We start from the raw sequence: 19,174 nt of genomic DNA on the forward strand, positions 1-19,174 counted from the left end.
GGCCCGCTCTGGCAAGGCTGGCGGAAATCCACCTGGGACGCCTGTTTTGGATCGCAGGGCAGCCTAGCCTTGAAGCAGACTGAACATCTTCAGTCGGGAATAGTGAAGATAAGTGCCGAGGTGGAAGCGGCGGTGCAGAAGGGTGAAAAGGATTGGCATATCATCTGGAACTTGGTACGGAACGCTCTTAGGGCGGCTTTAGGGTGCTTGCACGTGGCTCACCATTCCCTCACGCAGCCACGACCGGACCAGTTCCTGCGTGACTACGTGCGCACCTTCAAGGAGTGTCTGTTACTGCATCACTGACGCGCGCTTCTGTCGCGTCAGTGTCAGCTCGAGCTGGCCGTCAATCTCAAGCCTTGGGCGCTTGCGCGAAAGGCCTTTTTCGACGACGCTTTGGACCTGGATCGTACTTCGCAGGCAGTCCAAGGCTACTGGCCTGATCGTGCTGGTCTCGAAGCGATCAAGCCCGCGGTCAGTCGCTTTCCGAGGCCGTGCGCAATGCGAGACCGACTGACCGGGTCGTGTCGCGATACACAGATCGCCGAAGAAGCCCAACTACGAGGTGAACAGCCCGACGATCCTGCCATCGCCAGGCATGTTCCTGCCGCGCGCAGGGAGCCTGAGCACGACGAAACGGTCGAAACAAGCGCGGTGAAGCGCCGCAAGCTGGTACGACCACTTATTGAATCCAACCAGGCGCCCATTCGACTTTAACTCGCAGCGCCCTTGTAGAGCTATCCTCACTCGTCCTCAATTGTCACGCCCGACGGCGAGCTTTTCAGCCTTCATCAGCTTCATCCCGTAAGTCGGCCTCGCGCCGTTCCTCGCGGTCTTGTTCCCGCCTGATCGCCCTTTCCTTCCAGTCCGGATTTGCGCATGAGCCGTCGACAAGACCAGCGCCGTCTAGACCGCACCATCCGGACGCGCACAACCGCCACTCGCCCGAGCGGCAGCTTTCGTTCGGCGCCGCCAAGCACTATCGTGTCGACAAGGCGGCCTGGGAGGCGGGGACGCACCGGTGGTAGACGAGCAGCGAGGAAAAGCAGGCAGCAGTCTTCGTGCGAACGGATCAAGCCCGAGCGATAACGATCGTGGCGTGCGCGCGAAGCAGGCGAACACCCGAGAAAGCGAGAAGCCCGACGCCGGCGAGCAGAGCGGAACGAATCGATGCAGACGAGATCGTGGGGTGAACGAGGGTCAAGGCAAGAGGCGCGAGGTAAAACAGGCGAGAGCGTAAGGGTGAACATGTCTACACAAGGCGAGGAGGTCAGCAAGAGAGGGGAAGAGAGCCATGGGCGAACGAGCGAACGAGAGCGGAGGGTATACGGGACCGCTGGTGAATGCGAAAGGAGGCGGGTAATAGAGTACAGAGGGTGCGGGAAAGGCGGGTATGTGCAGGTTGCGAAGGATGAAAGCGAGGGCTGGAGGTCGCTTCAGAGGGCCTCGATCTGCTGCAGGAGGAAGGCCTTCTCATCCTGCTCGACAACAACGCGTCAGTCACGGTTGCACGGGTCAGTTGCGCAGCAGACGCACGTTGAACTGCTCGTCGTCGCGGTCGTTGTGGAAGTCGCGGAGGAAAAGCACAAGCTTGTCCTTGTTCCGCCGCAGAATCGCTTCAATCTGAGGCGGCTTCTTCGGGTTGGCGACAAAGACCTGTACGAAGAAGGACGCGCTTACGGTCAGCTCTTTAATCCGAATGAGGTAGCGAGCAACGAAGTTGGCCGCTCGTCCAGCGCACCTTGAACACGTGGAACGCCTCGAACTGGATGTTCTTGCTGCGGTCCTTGAGCAGGTTCATCATGACCTTGAGGTTCTCCTCGTTGGCAATGTAGCGGGTCATGACCTTGAAGTTGGTGCGGTCGAGGAGAATCTCGCCGAGCAGCTTGAGCGATTGCCGCTTGGTGACATAGTTGGACGACTGGACGAGGAGCGAGTAGTGCGAGAAGAACTGCGAAAGTCCGGTCAGATCTAGGAGCAGCGAGCAGAGGACTACAGGAGGTGCGAACCTGATCGTAGTTCTCGTCGAGGTACTCGGCCACCATCGGCTTGTGCCGCGTCAGCGTTTCCTGCGGGTATCACACCTAGTCAGAATCGACCATCTGGGAGAAGAGCGAGTGTGCGCACCCGGAAGTTCGCCTGCGCGTCGCATGCGATGCCGAACGTCGTCTGCTCGATGTAGTCGATGAAATTGTAGAATCTGCTCGGCGAGGCATTCAGCACGAGCCGAAAGACACAGAGAAGAGGAGGGACCGACTTGTCCGAGTAAAGAAGTATCCGCGCGAGCGGCTCATGTCGCAGCATGGCGCGCAAGATCATGCCGGTGTTGAGAGCGACATCGGCGTTCTCGTACCTGCGTTCCGGCTGGTCAGCGGCGACGCTTCCATCTCGACAGACACGACACGTACCCTCGCAGTGCTGCAAAGATGGTCTCCTCCTTTGCGCTCAGGTGCTCGACTGTAGGCCACCGTGTTCCGATCTGTCGCCGCAGCAGATTGTTGAAGATCTGCGACACGTCTTTCCGGGCCTGTGCACGAGCTGACTGTCAGCATGACTTCGCGACACAGCGTTCGATACGCAGAGACTCGCCTCGAACTCGAAGCGCCAGACCTGCGCGACGAGAAGCTGGAGGAGATCGTTGGCGTAGACCTCCTGCGCGAGCTGAGCAATGATTTCGGGTTGCGGGTCGTTCTCTGCGGGTTCAAAGCATCAGTTCAGTCTCAGAACAAGGCTCTGAATTGGCATCAGCGCACCGCCGTCGCCGTAGAGTAGGACCTTCATTTGGAAGAGGTACTTGGAGATGTCCTCCCGGGCCTGCGGGCGTTGCAGGGATCAGCTTGTGTGCTCGATAGCTACAGCAGTGCTCGTTACAGCTGTGCAGGGTGCACAAACGGGCCAGCGCTGCGCCCGCTCACACCGCTCCGACCCCCACCTGCACGTTCGCAGCTCGTGCGCGTCGTCCTTCGCCGCTAGGGTCAAACAGACCAGCGCAGCCATCGCAGAAGTAGTCTTCTGAGGTCTCTGTGCAGGCGCAGGCTCACCCTGCGCTTGTGCTCGACGCTGGCACTCTGGCTGTCGAGGCGGGCGATGGCCTCGCGCAGGCTGCGCACGAGGTCGGGCGGCGCCTTTGTCTTGCTGCTCGACGACTTGAAGAAATTCATCGGTGGTCTGCGCGCTCGGCAGCTCGGCTCGACGCGAGGGGAGCGGGCGGAGGGTTGAGTGTTGCCCGGTCTTCGCCTCCGAGTCGCCGCGGAGACAGGAGAGCGAAACGACGCGACAGGAGACGCGCCGCACTGCGCGTCACGCGAGTTCAAGTCGCTGCAGATCGAGCTCGTACAGCCCAATGCGCGCCCTCGGGCCGTAACGCGCGGGCGACGCTCGCACTCGATGCTTCCGCGTGCACACACGACCTTCGCGTCCTGACGAAAGACACGGGAAATCGTCTGCTGCTGCACCGACTACGACTACAGGGGCTATTCTGCACATATAGAGGAGGGAGAGTACAAGCGGCCGGTGGGCGCGAAAAGGACAGACGCAGTACTGCCGAGGGGCCGCTGGTGCGTTTTCGTTACTCGAGGACGATGTCGGGGAAGATGCGAAGGAGGGTGCAGGCGGCGTGTGATGAAAAGCTCGCGTGTCGAGCGGCGTAAGGGGGCGTCGAGAGGCTGGTATGAACAAGAGGGTCGGGCGAGGCGGGGAGAGGACGGGAAGTAACGAGCGGCCACGACGGCGACGAGAAGCGGGTCGGCGACGACGGGTCGGGCTCGGCGATGCGTCGTCGGACGGCATCGGAGAGGGCAGACTACATGATGATGCACTCTGTCTCGGCATCCTTGCGCGTCGGGCGCTTCTTGCCGCCGGCCTGCCCGCGCTTGTCGGCGCCGAGCTTCTTCAGCTCGGTGAGGCGCTGCATCGCGCGCTTGTTGCCTTGCGCTGCGAGAGTGGCAGCGTGAGTACCGCTTGCAAACAGGAGAGACGAAGGAGGCTGAGCGAGAAGAGAATTCGGACGCACCTGCCGCACGCATATACCACCGCTTGGCCTCCTCGAGCTCCGCCTTGACGCCGATCCCGACCTCCGAGTAGTACCCGACGGCGTACTCGGCCTTGGGCAAGCCCTTGTTGGCGGCCCTGCGCGCCCACAGGTACGCCTCGCTGTCGCTCTGCTTGAGCACGCCCTCGCTCCCCGTGAGGTACCACCCGCTGAGCGCGAGCTCGGCGTCCGGGTCGCCGCGCTCGGCCGCGCGCGTGTACCACGCAATCGACCGCCGCGGGTCGACGGGACACGTCAGCGTCCCGTACTCGTAGCACGCGCCGAGCTTGAATTGCGACGGCGGGTAGCCCAGCTGCGCCGCCTGCGTGAAAAACTCGCGCGCCTGCGCCGGGTCGTACGGCACGAGCGTCGGCGGGCCCCCGCCCGGCGCGGCCGATGCGGCAGCAGCAGCCTGCTGGTGCTGCTGGATCGCGGCGGCCTTGGCGCTCAGCGCGGCCGACGCGGTCGACAGGAGCGGCGGCGGCTTCTCGTGCAGCAGGCCGAGCTCATGCAGCGCGTGCGGGTTTTCCTCGTCGGCCTGCGACGCGGCGCGGCGCAGCCACGCGAGCCCCTCCTTCGGGTTGCGCTGCTGCCCGAGGTGCCCGTGCAAGAGAATCATGCCGAGCTTGTACATACCCGCCGTGTCGCCGAGCGCCGACGCCTTGCGGTAGAAGAGCACCGCGCGCGCATGGTCGCGTCGTGTGCCGGCGCCGACCTCGTTGCAGACGGCCGTGCGGTACGTCGCGGCCGAGTGGTTCTGCTTCGACGCCTGCACGTACAGGTTGTACGCCTTTTCGTGGTCGATCTGCAGGCCCAGCGACCCGTTGCCGAGGCAGTTGGCGAGGAAGAACTGCGCGTCGGCGTAGGCGGGCTTGCCCAGCCCGCTCCCCTGCGTCGCGAGGCGCTTGATGAGCTTGAGCGACTCGGCGAGGAGCGCGTCGCGGTACTTCTTGGCCGACTTTTCGTCGGCCGTCGCGCTCGAGTTGATCTTCTTGGCCGCCTCGATGAGGTATTTCGCAAAGTTGAACTGGGCCTCGGGGTCCGGGTCGGCCTTGATCCGCTGGCGGTACTCGTCGACCGACGCCTTGGTGATCGGCGGGCCCGACGACGCGCTCGCCATCGAGTTGACCGTCGTCGTCGATCCCGACGTCGCCTTTCGCCGCATAGTCCCGCCGCCAGGCACGTTGAGCGACGACTGGGAGCGCGAGAGCGAGTTTGTCGGACCGGGCGGTGCCAGGCCGAGTGACGACGCGCTCGACACGCCGCGGTGCATCGTGCCGTACGGACTCATGGGCGCGCCCGCCTGCGCCTGCGCCTGTGCGGCGGCCATCGCGCTCGACGGGTCGAGCTGCCCCGTTGCCGCCGCGTAGTACGGGTTGCGCGCCGCCGCCGCAGCCTGGTAGTCGTAGCCCCACCCGCCGTGCATCGCTTGCGGCTGGAACGGAGGCTGCTGCTGCGCGTACGCTGAAGCTCCGGTCGCAGTGTACCCGAGCGCCGGGTTGACGGCCATGTGCAGGCCAGACGGACCTGCACCTGCGGCGTATTGCCCTGCTGCGGATGCGCCGCCGGCGTAGTAGCCCGCCTCAGAGGGAGCATGGAAGCTGCTCGATGACGAAGCTACGCCGGGCGTATTGGCGAAATAGTCGCCACCCGCCCCGACATAGGGCGACTGGCGGACCTGCTGCCCGTGCCCGGCATTGGACGAGGTCCCGCCGTACGGGTCGTCGTACGGGAGGAAGCTCCCTCCGCTCGATGGGCGCGTCGTCGCCGGGTCGACCTCGCTGTAGCCCTCGACGACGGACTGTCCGCCGAGCGAGTCGCGCTTCGGGTAGCCGTCTCCGGGCAAGCTGTACCGGCTGGACGAAGCGGACGCTGTGCGTGCATGGCCCGGCCAGCCCCCCGCCCCGCTGCCACCGTGCATGCCCTGCGCACTCTCGACCGAGTAGACACTGGCGGCTTCGCGGTCGTCGCCGCGGCGGATCTCCATCGCGCCGTCCTGCCCGACCGGTCCGTAACCTCCCGAGTCGATGTACTGTCGCCCGAGCTGGCTGGCCGAGGCACCGCCGTACCCTGGCTGCTGCGACGGGTATTGCGACGGGTAGCGCTGCTGCTGCTGCTGACCGCGCTGCTGCTCGAGCGAGCTTGGGCGGCGCTGCTCGAAGCGCATGTTCTCAAGCCCGATGCTGAGATCGTCGACTGCGGGCATGGGCGGGAGTTCGGGCACGTCAAAGGGCGCAAACGAGGATGTGCCGGCGGAGGGAGAGGCGAGTCCGGGAAGCGGCGGGATGGCGTCAGGCGGCGGCGAGGTGCCGAGGGCGAGCGAAGGGGACGAGTGATTCCCTTGACTGTACAGCCCAGGAGCTCGGGGCGGGGCAGCAGCGGCATATCCTGTTCGAGTAGATGCCGAGGGAGGGAGAACAGAGGGCGGGTGTCAATGCAATTTGACCACGTCGCGCGGGACTTCCCCGACCGTCTCGAGAGCCCTGTAGCAAGCACGCACCTGTCCCGATGGCCCCCCACTGGCCATTGCTGGCGGCGGGCGGCGCCTTTCCCCTCGTCAGCGCGCTCGGCTCGCCCGGCCCCGCATAGTAGGCGTCGTCCATCGTCTGGTTGCGCAGCGGCGGGCCCTTTGCGCGCCCGGCCCCTGCGCGCCGTGCCTGCGAGCGCAGCTGCCCGGGCGAGGGCAAGGCGCCGACGTCGCTGTGCGCGGGCGACGTCGCCTCGTGGTCCTCGGCGGCCTCGCGCTCGCCGGGGAGCGCGAGCGGGGCCGGGGCCAGGGCCGGGTCGAACGAGGGCGAGTCGAGGAGCGGCACGGGCGTCGAGCTGCGCGGCGTCGACCCGCTCGTCGCCGCGGCACTGTGCGCGCTCGACGACGGCGCAGAGTGCAGGTCGAGGTGGAAGCGCGGCGGAGAGTGCACGCGCGGCTCGAGCGACTGCATCCACGCGAATCCGCTGCGGCGAGTCTTTTGCCGGAGAAGCGCAGAGTGCGGAGAAGCGTCGGAAGAGACGGCCACAGCGGGGGCAGCCGACGAGGGGGACACCGCGTGTCGCACTCTCGCTCTGCGCGGTCTAGCACAGCTCCCAGAGCTACTACACGGGATCAGGGCGAATCGCTGACGGAAAGCGGAGGACGCCTGTCACGCGACCCTCTCCTCCATTCGGGTGAAAGGAACCGCAAGATGATGTTACAGACAATGACACTGCCACCACAACGACCGTCTCCCCCTCATCACCGCCGTCACAAGAGATGCTGCCTGCGAGTCCAGACGAGAGCCGGCTTTTGGGAGGTTACGAGGGGGTATGCTGCGAAACGAGGCGGTGCGGCAAGGGACAGCGAGAAATGACGGGGACCGGCGAGTCGAATGCAAGGGAGATGCGGCGCAACGATCACTTGGTGAAGAAGCGGATGACTGGATGGAGAGGGAGCGTCAGTTCATGGTCTCGAGAGGGAGACAGAACGGCCGACGCACGCTTGCTGAGGAGATGCAGGCTGACGACGCTGAAGATGAAGACGACGGCGAGCGAGAGGACAATGACAGGGTCACTGTGTCCGGTGTCGCGGTGCAAGCGGCGCAGTTCACGAGGTCGAGGGGGGCGACGGCGGGTGCGGGACGACATGCGAGAGAGAGGATGGGGAGAGGACAAGTCGGATGCATCGGGGAAGGGCAAACCGAGCGTCAGTGCGGTGTACGGCAGTGCTCGAAGACCACGTAGAGCCGTCCGAGCCCTTCCATCGCGCTCTGCAGCTCCACCTCATCGCCCATCTCGTCGACCACGTCCCCACCACGAAGCGTCCCTCTCACCTCCCCTGCCAGCCGTTAAGCGAAGAGAGCAGAAACGTACACCTTGAGTCCGGGTGCCTCGTCCGTGTACAGGCGCATCATGGTGCTCGAGCTCCCGCCGTGGCCCGCCGCCCGCGCCGAAGTGGGCGCGTCGTCCTTCTTGCCCTGCGCCGTGAGCGCAGCGGCGCGGCGGCTGTGTCCGGTCGTAGAGCGTATCGGACGCGGAAGTGAGGGTCAGCACGCGCTCTAGACGGGGCGGAGCGCCCGAGGAGGGCGCGGAGATGAGGACGCGGCGGGGAGGAGGGAAGGACGCACCGCATCTGCGGGCCAGTCGCGCCGGGGATGCGGGCAGGGGGCGTGCCAGTGCGTGCGGGAGACTCGGCCATCGTTCAGCAAGCAAGCGCAGGAGGAAGTGGGGGACAGAAGCCGGCACCTCCAAGTCGCCCCTTTCCTCGAGGCCAAGGTGGGCACAAGCCTTTTCTCTCACGCAACATTGCAAGAGATGCGAATTCACCACCAGACAGTACAAGAGTGCATCGCATGGGAGAGCAGCCTCAGACAGAGCCGAAGATCGAGGGTTCTACTCGCCGCCCCTGCCCTCTCGCACCTCGCGCCGTACCTCGTCCCGGATCCCCTCCCGCCGCGCATCGCACGACGCCCAGATCTCCTACGGCAACGCCACCCCCGAAGGAGCGACCGCGCCCCGAACCGCGCCCATCGAAGCCCTCCCAGCCGCGCCTCGCCGCCTCGACCACACGCGGTAGCCGTCCTTCCCCGACTCTCGCACCTCCCCTTCCCACCACAAGACCGCCTCGACCGACGCTCCATCTCCGGAGAGTGAGGAGCGCCTACCTCGCGCGCGCGAGTCGCGCCTGCCCAGCTGCACGCACAGCAACCCCTCGAAGCGTCCCGTGAGCCTCGCGAGGACCCACTCGCGGCCCCTCTAGCCCCTCGCTGCGCGTTTCTAAAGCCGCCCGTACGACACGACACGTCGAGTGCGTCCTCGACCGCCTGCCGCAGAGGGCGAGGGGGAAGACACGCGCGAGCACAAGGCTCTAACGCAGCGGGCACAAAAAGAGGCTCGACCTCGACGCTGGGCGAGTCGCGCGCCCGGAGGCACGCGAGCGCCGGCGCACACCCGCCTGCACCGCACGGACGGGCCCTCCCGCATGCACGGGAAGGGCCGCGTCTCCGCGCGGCACGGACGGGCAAAGTCCCCGCGAGCCTACAGAGAGCGGTACCCCGCCAGACTCTGCCGGGCTTGCGCCCGTGTCGGCACGGGGACTTGCCGAGGGAGCCGGCCACGGTCCCGAAGGAGCTGCGTTCTCGACGGGGTGGACGGGGCGGAGCGAGCGTGGGGCTGGGAGCGAAGGAGCGCGGGATCGACTCGGGCGTCAGAGCGGGACAGGGTGCTGTGCGTGCGGATGAGCGGACGCGCCGGCGACGAGGTTCGAGACGGCGGGAAGAGGGCGACGCGAGAGAGAGCAGGGTCGGGCTGTTGCGGTGCCGAGGATGGGCGAGAAGAGGGATGAGTATCGACGAGCACGGCCCCGATGACTCGCACATCTCGGTCAAGCGCGTGCTACGGCACGAGACGTCCTCGATGCGCGAGCGCGGATGGACGCGATACGGACGCTGCCGAGACCGTAGTGGACGGGCAATGCGAGACGAGGGAGAGGGAGCCGATAGAGGTCGCACGAAACGGAGGAAGAGCAGAGGCGCACCCAAGTCTCGTAGTGCGGCCCATCGAGCATCACGCGCTGCGGTCCTCCCATGCGAGCCTCCCAGCTCGCAGCTGTGCCTCTCCAGCCAGAAACGACACCTTCCTCTCCGTGCTGCGCCTCGCCTCGTCGCTCGTGAGGAATGGAAAGGGGAACACCGCAACCCTCGGCGTACAGGACCTCTTTTCTGCCCGCTGACCGCGTCCCTCACGGCAACAGACGGGGCTTTTCCCGCCGCACGGCCGCTCGCTCGCCAGCACCAGCCGGTGAGGTCGCAGGCGCGCAGAACGGGCCGGCGCGAAGAAGCGATCGCAAAAGCACCGGGTTCCTCGGCGGCAACGAGGGTGAAGACGAGGAGCCTCGCGGGAAGAGGCGCTCGTCGTGCGCAGAAGCCGCCGAGTCGGGGTAGGAAACGCATCTCACCCGCCAACGCGAACGAAGCGGGCGAGAGACGAGTCCTTCCATCCCCATCCACCGTGATGAGCGCGGCTGCACCCGTGCTCGGTGCGCGAGCGCAAGAACTCGCGAAAGAGCGGAGCGAGAGACACGCCCGCGCGCTTGTACGTCTTGACCGGACCGCGAACGGCCGGTATGTCGTCGCAGGTGCGGTCAGGAGCGCGCAGCTCGCGCGAAGAGGTATGGACCGCCCCAAGTCGCCCTCGCGGCGGGTCCAGCGCGCCGACAGGGTCACCAGACGAGGAGCTCGGAAAGCGTCAGCACCAGCTCGGAACGTCCCGACGCACGCCCAGCTCCCGATACGACTGCCACGCCGGGCTCCGAGGCACCCTCATCAGTACGAGACGTCGTGAAGCGCCCTCGAGAAGCCGCACACCGACCTCGTTCCGTCAGAACGAACTGTCGCACCCAGACTCACCACCTCCTGCGCGCGCAGCAACCGCTCCTTCCGGTGCGGGCGGTCCTGCGAGCCGCGCACAGAGCGAGAAGAGCGCGCACGGAAAGCGGCAGAGCCTGAGCCGCGAGAGACGTCCGAACGGAAGAGGGAAGAGGGCGCGACCTGTCCCGAAGACAGCCCACTCGGGCACGCACCGACGTCCGGAGGGGCCTAGTCGACCGTTGACTGGAGCAGGCAGCGGCAGTAACGCCCGAGCGCAGCGTGCGTCCTCCACTGTGTGCTCGAGTCCTCCTGGCTCCTCCTCCCGTCGACGGCGGTCCGCACCGCAGCGGGCGAAGGGCGAGTCCCTCTTCCGCGCAGCGCGCGCTCCGTCCTCCCGCACCGAAAGACGCCTCGCGTGCACTCGCACGGGAGCAGCACGCGGGAGCACGAATGCTGGATCTGCTCGCCCAACTCGTCCGCGAGCGCGCCTCGAGCGGACCAGGAAGCACAGAGGCGCAGCGCGCGCCGGAGGGCGGGGACAGAGTTCGACGCAACTTAGGGTTAGAGCGCCGGAGCTGGCGGGCAGCTCCGGCTGGGGGCGACGCGTCGAGGGCGGGTGTTTGTGCGCGAGAAATGGAGGGGGGCGCGAGACGAGAGATGTGGCGCGGACCCTGCGGCTGGCTTGGGTCGAGAGGGCAGGCGCGCGGCTCGACGGGCTCGGCAGCGCGAGGACGGAGGCGCGGGGACCGAGGGGAAGAGGCGCGGCGCGAGGAGGACGAGACGGAGACGTCGGACGTCCGCTCTCGACCTTGCGCTCTGCTGTGCCCGCTGTGACGAAAGAGCCTCACGCTAGCTGTACTGCCGCTCAAAGGCGAAGGGCACCCTCCCGGCTCCTGTTCGCTCCCATCGCCCTCCGCTGGTCCCTCGCATCCCCGACTTGTCATGTCTGCTGTCCCGCCTGAGCAGCTGCCAGGGCCGTACCCTGCAGGGCCAAGCTCACGCAGCATTGATCGTGCGCTTCCCTCAATTTGCTGGACGCCCTTGCGCGGCTGTTCGAGCTGACCTGGGACCGCGCACAGCCTCCTTCTTCCGGAGCGTCATGTCCGATGCCGACTTGGAGAAGATATACAGGGGCGAGCTCGTCTTCCACGACCCACCGAGCCAGTCGAACCACCGTCCGTGGCCGAAGCTCATCCCGCCTAATCTCGCCCCTCGTCTCGCCTCGGCCGCCGAAAAGCGCGCCCGTCTGCACTGGACGGAAGAGCTCAACGAGGTCCACCAGCTTCTTCCGCTGGCGGAGTGGAATGATCTTTTTGAGGACCACCAGCGGGACGAAGCGGCGTGGTATGAGTGGTTGCGACGAGGCGTAGTCGATGCTGCTGGTGGCGACGAAGCTAGCGCAGCTCTGGCACGTTGCCGTGCTCGAATGAGGGATTGCCTAGGTGCGTGTCAACTCGCTCAGATTGTCAACTTTGCTGACGTTTCTGCCAGCAGCGCTGCACCTCGTTTGGGTGCATTCGGACGCCGATCACGCAGCCGCCATCGAGCAAGCTTTTGGCGTTCCGCCGCCACCGACTCTTCCTTCTACCCCAGAACTGGTCACATCAACAGCTGTGTCGCCTCCTTCGTCGCCTCCCTTTCCGCCGTCGCCAACTCCGCCCTCTTCGTCATCCCCTCTCATCCCGAGCACGACGAGTACCCTCGACCGCGGCTTCTCGTCTAGCGTCAGCGTAGACGTCTTCGAGCGGTCGAGGCTCCGAAGGAAGATGTAATACGCTGGTGTGAGGCTGCTCTCGGATCCCGCTCGGTGACGCTCAGGCCTTGTTCGTGCCGTTCGCTTCTGTGCCTGCTCGGTCTTATGCCCCAGGGCTCTAGAATCAACGGTCCCCGTACGCTCCAATAGCTCGGCTGTACTCGCAGTCGGCTAGCCGCGCTCCCCTGCTCTGGCGCGTCTCGCTCTGTCTCTCGGTCTCTTGCTCTCTTTCTGTCTCTCTCACTCTTTCTCCTTTCCTACCTCTTTCTGTTGGCCGCCCCGCGCTCTTTGCCCTGCCGCCAGATCCAAGCTTTCCACCATGTCCAGTACGTCTTCGCCGCACCACAGTGACCATGTCGCCGCGCCATCGCCTCTCGACGCTGCTTCCGCTCTGAGCGACGCCGACGCTGCTGGGCAAGCGGCCGCTGTGCTGGCAGCTCAGCAGGGCCGCACAAGCACACGCGACAGAGACCTTCTCCCCGCATTCGTCGCCGAGCGCGTGCCGCAGAACCTCATCAGGCGAGTCGACGCAAACCGTACGTCTGCTTCTCGTTGCTCCGCGCCATCGTCGCTGAACGCTATCGCGCGCACAGCGTACCGCGTCTGGCTCGGCATGATCGTCCTTGCTCTCTGCCTCACTGTCGGCCTCAGCATCACTCTCGCCGCGAGTGAGCAGTTCGCGACGCGGGTTGCGACGCTCGTAGGGGGTTTCTTCACAGTCGGCGGGTGGGCGTACTGGTGTGAGTCTCACAGAAGCTACCGTGGTTGGTCTCTGACCCTGACCCGCATGTTTGCTTTAGCGACCTTCGACCCGTCTGCGGCTTCGGTTTCGGCCGAGATCAGGCAGAAGCTCATCGGGACGCCCGCCAGGAGAGCGCATATGTAAGCAGGCAGCTGTCATGTGCTTGCGCTTGTGTGTGGAAGTAGGGCTGACATTCTCGTGCAGCGTCTTCCGCGTTCATGTCGCCGTCAAGACCAGCCTCGTCATCTTTGTCTTCCTGTACGCCTGGATCCTGCCGTACAGATGGTGGGCCTTTGTAGTCTGCGTCGCGACGGTCGTCGAGCTGGGCTTTGCGGCGTGGTGCACGTCGGCGTTCCTCGTCATGGATGTGGCGCAGACTGGGCTCGGCCACCTCTTCCTTTCGCTCGCACAACCCGAGTCCTCCTGGTACGTGACTCAAGAACGTGCAGGAATGCTTGCTCCGCATCTGAACACTGCTTGTACAGGATCTCGCCCAACCCGTCCTTCAATATCACCGCCAGCCACATCACGGTTGCAGCGGCGTCGACGATTACCTCCTTTGCCACGAAGACGGTGACGGTTATCTTTCCTGCGGACACATTCACCTCGACTGTGACCACCCCCATAATGGCTACTCCCGCTTTCTGAGCAGAACACCTCCATCCATGACAAGTTGTTGCTCTCTCGCTCCTTTTCCCACCCCGTCTGTCTCGCCTGCATCCGACCATCTGTGCCCTCTCCCCCTTCATCAGTACAGCGCAGGGCGCTTTTTCCCCGGCGCGTCCTGCGCGTGTTCGGCACTGAAATGCCACTTCGACTGCCTCAGCTGCGACACGTTGCTGCAGCCTGGAGCTCGTCACTCCACAGTCGGCTCTCTCGAGGCGCTCGAAGCAGTGCGCAACATGGTAGCAGCAACAACATGAGTCTACGAGCGGGTCCAACCGAAAGGTGAATGCACGCGCTGGTCACGAGGTCGCCGGCTTCATCGTCTTCGGGTCGATGTTCAGCACGACCATGCAGTCGTCGCAGTACCACTCGCCTTTGGGCGCCGACTTGAGCCCAACACACTCGTAGTGGAACTGCGTCGGAGGACGCGTCAATCGGGGCCGAGGGAGGCCAAGCAAGAGAAGGGGAGCGCACCCATTCCCTCGGGCAGTTCTCGTTCTCGCAGGCCACCATCTGCAATGCGATTGGTCAGCTTGGCTTCAAAAGTATGAAACAGAGAAGAGCATACCTCGCCAAACGAGACGCGCTTGCAGTAGCAGTAAGTTGGCTCGTTCGGGTCGACTGCAGCGCGTTCTCGTCAGTTCGCGTGAGCATGGAAGAGCTTGGACAAGCGCCACGCACTGGGCATGCCCCCGAGGATGCCTTCCTCGCGCTGCATCTTCTTCTTGAGCGCCCTCTCCTGCTTCTGCAGCTCCTTGCGCCTCTTCCACTCGCGCTCCTTCTCTCGGTCGGCCGCACTCGCTCCAACTCCGCCCGCCGCCCCCGCCCCGCCCGACTTGCGCCTGCCCGCCCGCCCACCTCGCGCGTCCTCGTCGCCCGGCCCGACGCCCTCGTACGCCTCGTGCTCGCCGAGCGCGATCGCGCCGAGCGAGGTCGTCGCGCCCGGCGGCGACTTGAGCGTCGCGGCGGGCGCGTCGTGCGAGGGGAGCGTGCCCGCGCGGAGGCCGATGACGAGTGAGTCTTCGTACTTGAGCAGGTCGGCGTCGAGGCGGCGGATGTGGCGGTCGACCTGCGATCTCTGCCGGTGAGCGAGGTGCGAAACAGAGAGGGTCCGGAACGTGGGCGCACCGTCTCGTACAGCCCGATCGCTAGTCCGACCTTGTCCTCGCCCTTGCGTATCGCCTCGTCTGCGAGATGCGACAGCTGCGCAAAGTGCTCGAGTGCGGCGGCACTGGGTCGAGGAGGACCGGCGCTGGTCGAGGTGGACGCGGCAGGCGAAGGTGCAGAAGTGGGCGGCTCGAGCGTCGAGTCGATGTAGCGCTCGAGCGCGGTCCGCAAGTCGCTCGTGTGCGCTGTTCGTGCAGACGTGAGCATGCGAGACGCGGAAGAGAGGCAGGTAAGCGAAACGGACCTTGTTGCGCGTCCTCGAGCTCGCGGAGCAGCCGGAACGTTCGCTGATACTCGAGTGGTAGCTCTGAGATGACTGTGACGCGATTGACGAGTTCAGAGTCTGCTGCGTATGCCTTAAGCGGGAGGTGGGGGAGACGCACTGTCATGATACTCTTCCGCCACGAGGTCAAAGACGCGTTCGAGCTCCTCCTGCTCCTCTGCCGTGCGTTCTTGAGGCTGCTCGATCGCGTCTGCCGCGGCCGTCGCGTCGTCGGGCTTGTTTATCGCGAGAGATGCGGATGTTTCGGCTGGCGGAGCGGGGGCATCAGAAGCAGCGGTGACTGCTTCGGCCGGGGTTGCGGGCCCTTCTGTGCGCTTGCGTTTGTTCGGTCTCGGCGTCGGTGCCATTGGGAGCAGTCAGTGGCGATGAGGAGGAGCGAGACCCCGGCGAGGGGAAGTTGCACTGAAGCCGCTCCCTCGCAGTCTGCCAGAGCCAGCCATGCAGCGATCAGTGCGCTCACTCAGCGCTGCCCTCGCCCGTCCCACTCGTGCCGCGCTTCCGCGTGCCGTCGCCGCCGCCTCTCCCTCCGCTCTCCTCATCGCGCAATCCTCGGCTGCACGACCACTGCCTCCAGCGAGGCCACCACCGGCGTGCAGGTGCTTCCACGCTGCACTAGTACGCCAAGCAGGAGCGTCAACGACGTACTCCATCGGGTGCGCCTCGCTCGACTCCTCCTTGAGCCGACATCTTTCGCTCATCTCGTCCTTCTTGTGTGCCATCCCAGCAACCTGTCCGACCGCGAGTACCACGATGTGTCAGACACGACCATGGACCGCCTCACCGAATACCTCGAGGAGAAGCTGGAAGAGGTCGACCTCGCAGGGATCGACGTCGAGTACTCGGTGAGTCTCGCTCCTCGCGCTTCTCCGGCGGTCTTCGAACGCTGAAACTGACTGCAAGGTCTCTACGTGCGGCAAGTCGGGCGTCCTGACGGTCAAGCTCGGCGACAAGGGCACGTACGTTGTCAACAAGCAGCCGCCGAACAAGCAGATCTGGCTTTCGAGTCCCATCAGGTACGCCAGCGGCTTCTGACTGTGCAACGGCAGGACCGATGCTCGTGTATCGTTCTCAAGGGCGCTGACGCTCGGCTGTCCTTCCCTTGCAGCGGCCCGAAGCGGTACGACTTTGACGTCGACCACGACGTGTGGTTCTACGCGCGCGACAACCACCTCATGCACGACCTCCTCAATCGCGAGCTGCGAGAACTGTTGCAGGACGAGACGATCGAGGTGGACCTGGGCGAGCAGGAGCACTGAAACGGCGACTGTGCTGTACGATGCCCGTCCCTCCTGCACGAGAGAGTGTCCGCACTCCACCCGCCTGCGTGCCCGAAAGGCTCGGGAGCCCTCCACTTACACTGACGAGAGACTAGCGAGTCCAAGGCTACGCCGCTGATTGCGCGAAACGCAGCTCGACCTCCAACCACCTCGCGGCTCTGTGCGCTTCCTCCGCCCCTTCTCGCTCATCCGGCCTTCGCTCACGCCTGACCCCGCTCGCGTCGCTCCCAGCTCGACCAAGATGCCCGCTTCCGCCTCGACGCAGCCGCACATCGCGCCGGACTCGCCGCGGACCACCTCCGAGGTGGGGACGGAGGATTGGGATGTCGCGCAGACGACGGCGCCGAAGGGGGCGCACTCGACGCAGACCCAGCCGAAGACGGCTCAGGGGCCGAACGAGCGCGTTCTCGACGACGACAACCTCGCTTCGGTGCGTACAGATTCCTTGCTTGGACTTCGGTGGCACTGCTGATCCTGCTTGCCCCGTCGAAGGTGACAGCAACTCGAATCGACGCAGTGCTGCGTGACCACTGGCCTGGTCTTGATGTTTGCGATCTGCATGGGACTCCTCTGTGCTTGGCTGGCAGAGACGACGGAGGAACAAACTCCTCCCGGCCCTACGTGCGTTTGTAGCCCTTCTTGCTCACTCAGATCGAACTCACAGAGTGCTCTCTCGTCGCAGAGTCTCGCGACCCGTGAGCCGCCTCCTCATCTCTCCGCTTCTCATTCGTCAAGCCTTATACTTCAGACTCTCTAGTGCTCTGTGTCGGTCTTGCCGGACTGTTCTTCCTCGGCGTGAGCATTTGCTTTGTCTTTGACGCTCGCAAGACGCACGGCAAGCTGCGGGCCCCCCGCTCGCCGTCGCAAGCCCTCCCGCACCCGCCTTCGCCGAGTTTCCCGACGCAGGCCAACGAGTCGCAGGCCTACGTCTGCGAGCACCGCCACGTCTACGACGACCTCGCTACTTACCTCACCGCGCGTCACCTAGGCGAGGGTGCGGCGCAGCAGGCGGGTCGGAAGTCGTGCGGTACGAGGCCGGGCATGGCGCTCGAGATGAAGGGGTGCGTTTCGTGCTCTGTCACGAAGAACCAGGATCCGTCGCTCTGAGCGTCTTCAGCTGACTTTCTCGTCGCAGGGAATCGCAACGCGAGCGCGTCGGGTGTTCGTCGTAGGCGGTGAGCGGGAGGGGTTCGAGGGGTTCGCTTGGTATGAAGACCGCTTGGACTGGTTCGGCACTCTGCTTTACGCCTGCACTGTACCTGCAGTCTGTGCCTTTCTTGCCTGCGATGTTCGGCCCTTGGCGTTCGACGAGTCCAAAGCCGTCCGAACGAGCTGATGCAACTTGATCCCGCTTGCCTTCAAGCGCCCGACTCAGAGCCTCTCCGCCATTCTGATGATCACTACTTCTGTGTGCAACCTGGTCTGACCCCGACCGAGTCGGTCGAGCGGGCTGAGATCATTTCTAGCTCGGTTGAGAAGGCCGCCGCTTCCGCGGCTCTTCCTCCTCCCCTTCTCTCGCAACGTCGCCATCAGTTCGGACACCAGCATGGCCGACACCGAGCTCCTCGCCTCGCTCCAGGCAGCTGCGCAACTCAGCCTCGACGACCTGCGCGACCTCAATCTCGTCTCGACCTCGTCGCCTCGCTTTGGCGCCTCGCAGGACGAGCTTCTCGCGCGTGACTTGTGGAGGCGCGAGCTCCAGGCTCACTCGGCGGTTCTGAGGGACCGCACGCTCGCGCGTGACCTGCAGACCGCGCTTCGGACGAATCAGACGATCGAGACGGTCAGGAGGAGGAGGGAGCAGGCGACGCAGGATGCGCAGGACAGCTCGGTCGCGGCTCACAACAATACAGTGATGCTCGACAGTGCCGCCTGGTCCCCCGGTGACAGCGAGCGCTTCAGGATTCCGACCCCTCCCCCCGCTCCACGTCCCAGCAAAAGGGTCAGCGTGTCCACCTCCGCCACCTTGCCCGTCTCGACCCGCCCTTCGTGCTACATCTGCCTCGGTAACGAGAACATCCAAACGCGCCGCCTCGACTGCGGTCACGTATACTGCTTCCCCTGCCTGCGCGACCTCTTCCGCGCGGCGACCCGCACCGAGTCTCTCAATCCGTCGTCGTGCTGCAAGCGCAAGATCGACGTCGGCGTCGCGTCGGGCGCGCTCTCGGCGGGAGACCGGGCGGCGTACATCCGGTCGGTTCAGGAGTTTGCGTCCGGTGACAGGCTGTACTGCGCGAGCCCGAGGTGCTCTGCGTTCCGCGGCTCGAATCTCTCGAAGAAGAAGCGCAAAGCGATCAAGTGCCCGACCTGCCAGGAGATGACGTGCTCGGCGTGCAAGGCGCCTGCGGTGCGTCAAGTCCTGCGACGTCTTCCTTTCCGCGCAAGCAAGCTGAGTTGGGTGCGATGCGCGCAGCACCTCGACACCCAGGTCTGCGCCGCCGACAACGACGACACGGCGGCGACCAAGCTCGTCAAGCTCGTCCGCGGCGTGAGGTGCGGCGCGTGCCGCCGCGTCGTCGAGAAGAACGACGGGTGCGAGAACGTGTGCGTTTCGCAGTCTCGTGCGCTTGCGCTCTGCCGCTCAGCGCATCGCTCACGTTCGAACGGTGCGCGCAGAACGTGCTTGTGTGGCACGCGTCTCGAAATCTACTGATCGATGAGTGGGTGCGGAAAGAGCAAGCGGATGTTGGTCAGCTTGGCGTGCTTGAGTAGTCACCCTCTTTCTAGCGTTTGTATACAAGTCAGATTGAGCTGAGCACTGACTGTCAGCGGGGGGCGGCACGAGTCATACGCGGAGACGAGAATCAGCGACTGAGTCTCCCCCTCAAGCGAAACACTCTGCTCCTCGACTCGAGACTCAAGACTCAAGACTCTTCCTGCCCGCAGGGTTCGTTGCAGCATCCAGATAGGACGACACG

The 19,174-nt window shown here is 65.0% G+C and overlaps 8 protein-coding genes across 8 annotated transcripts; 4 read left to right on the forward strand and 4 right to left on the reverse strand.

Moving 5' to 3' along the window:
- Window positions 1-1,436: 1,436 nt before the first annotated feature.
- On the reverse strand, window positions 1,437-3,161 carry JCM10292_005243 (Mo25 family protein; the record flags this gene model as incomplete). The annotated part of the gene is made up of 10 exons (XM_076646142.1): window positions 1,437-1,478; window positions 1,537-1,656; window positions 1,742-1,951; window positions 2,010-2,069; window positions 2,128-2,200; window positions 2,258-2,353; window positions 2,409-2,527; window positions 2,590-2,693; window positions 2,754-2,814; window positions 3,042-3,161. 10 exons carry the CDS (start codon window positions 3,159-3,161, stop codon window positions 1,437-1,439), a joined length of 1,005 nt encoding a protein of 334 aa, XP_076508421.1.
- A 641-nt stretch (window positions 3,162-3,802) lies between these two features.
- JCM10292_005244 (tetratricopeptide repeat protein) lies at window positions 3,803-6,969 on the reverse strand (the record flags this gene model as incomplete). Its single annotated transcript, XM_076646143.1, has 3 exons — window positions 3,803-3,933; window positions 4,013-6,418; window positions 6,531-6,969. The coding sequence occupies 3 exons, from the start codon at window positions 6,967-6,969 to the stop codon at window positions 3,803-3,805; spliced, it is 2,976 nt and encodes a 991-aa protein (XP_076508422.1).
- A 448-nt stretch (window positions 6,970-7,417) lies between these two features.
- Window positions 7,418-8,198, reverse strand: JCM10292_005245 (SEC61-beta family protein; the record flags this gene model as incomplete). Its single annotated transcript, XM_076646144.1, has 4 exons — window positions 7,418-7,440; window positions 7,501-7,574; window positions 7,874-8,005; window positions 8,128-8,198. 4 exons carry the CDS (start codon window positions 8,196-8,198, stop codon window positions 7,418-7,420), a joined length of 300 nt encoding a protein of 99 aa, XP_076508423.1.
- Window positions 8,199-12,440: 4,242 nt separating this feature from the next.
- On the forward strand, window positions 12,441-13,511 carry JCM10292_005246 (uncharacterized protein; the record flags this gene model as incomplete). The annotated part of the gene is made up of 5 exons (XM_076646145.1): window positions 12,441-12,657; window positions 12,715-12,861; window positions 12,922-13,003; window positions 13,068-13,289; window positions 13,349-13,511. The coding sequence occupies 5 exons, from the start codon at window positions 12,441-12,443 to the stop codon at window positions 13,509-13,511; spliced, it is 831 nt and encodes a 276-aa protein (XP_076508424.1).
- Window positions 13,512-13,828: 317 nt separating this feature from the next.
- Window positions 13,829-15,326, reverse strand: JCM10292_005247 (uncharacterized protein; the record flags this gene model as incomplete). The annotated part of the gene is made up of 7 exons (XM_076646146.1): window positions 13,829-13,942; window positions 14,004-14,042; window positions 14,098-14,150; window positions 14,211-14,607; window positions 14,658-14,881; window positions 14,941-15,012; window positions 15,080-15,326. 7 exons carry the CDS (start codon window positions 15,324-15,326, stop codon window positions 13,829-13,831), a joined length of 1,146 nt encoding a protein of 381 aa, XP_076508425.1.
- A 91-nt stretch (window positions 15,327-15,417) lies between these two features.
- YFH1 (ferroxidase) lies at window positions 15,418-16,235 on the forward strand (the record flags this gene model as incomplete). Its single annotated transcript, XM_076646147.1, has 4 exons — window positions 15,418-15,632; window positions 15,704-15,821; window positions 15,880-15,992; window positions 16,085-16,235. 4 exons carry the CDS (start codon window positions 15,418-15,420, stop codon window positions 16,233-16,235), a joined length of 597 nt encoding a protein of 198 aa, XP_076508426.1.
- A 262-nt stretch (window positions 16,236-16,497) lies between these two features.
- JCM10292_005249 (uncharacterized protein) lies at window positions 16,498-17,428 on the forward strand (the record flags this gene model as incomplete). Its single annotated transcript, XM_076646148.1, has 4 exons — window positions 16,498-16,686; window positions 16,921-16,951; window positions 17,014-17,317; window positions 17,392-17,428. The coding sequence occupies 4 exons, from the start codon at window positions 16,498-16,500 to the stop codon at window positions 17,426-17,428; spliced, it is 561 nt and encodes a 186-aa protein (XP_076508427.1).
- A 374-nt stretch (window positions 17,429-17,802) lies between these two features.
- JCM10292_005250 (uncharacterized protein) lies at window positions 17,803-18,909 on the forward strand (the record flags this gene model as incomplete). Its single annotated transcript, XM_076646149.1, has 3 exons — window positions 17,803-18,603; window positions 18,670-18,800; window positions 18,873-18,909. The coding sequence occupies 3 exons, from the start codon at window positions 17,803-17,805 to the stop codon at window positions 18,907-18,909; spliced, it is 969 nt and encodes a 322-aa protein (XP_076508428.1).
- Window positions 18,910-19,174: the final 265 nt, after the last annotated feature.

The sequence above is a fragment of the Rhodotorula paludigena genome, assembly GCF_050403205.1.
Source record: "Rhodotorula paludigena JCM10292 DNA, Rt_paludigena_JCM10292v1_ctg3, whole genome shotgun sequence".
Classification (NCBI taxonomy): domain Eukaryota; kingdom Fungi; phylum Basidiomycota; class Microbotryomycetes; order Sporidiobolales; family Sporidiobolaceae; genus Rhodotorula; species Rhodotorula paludigena.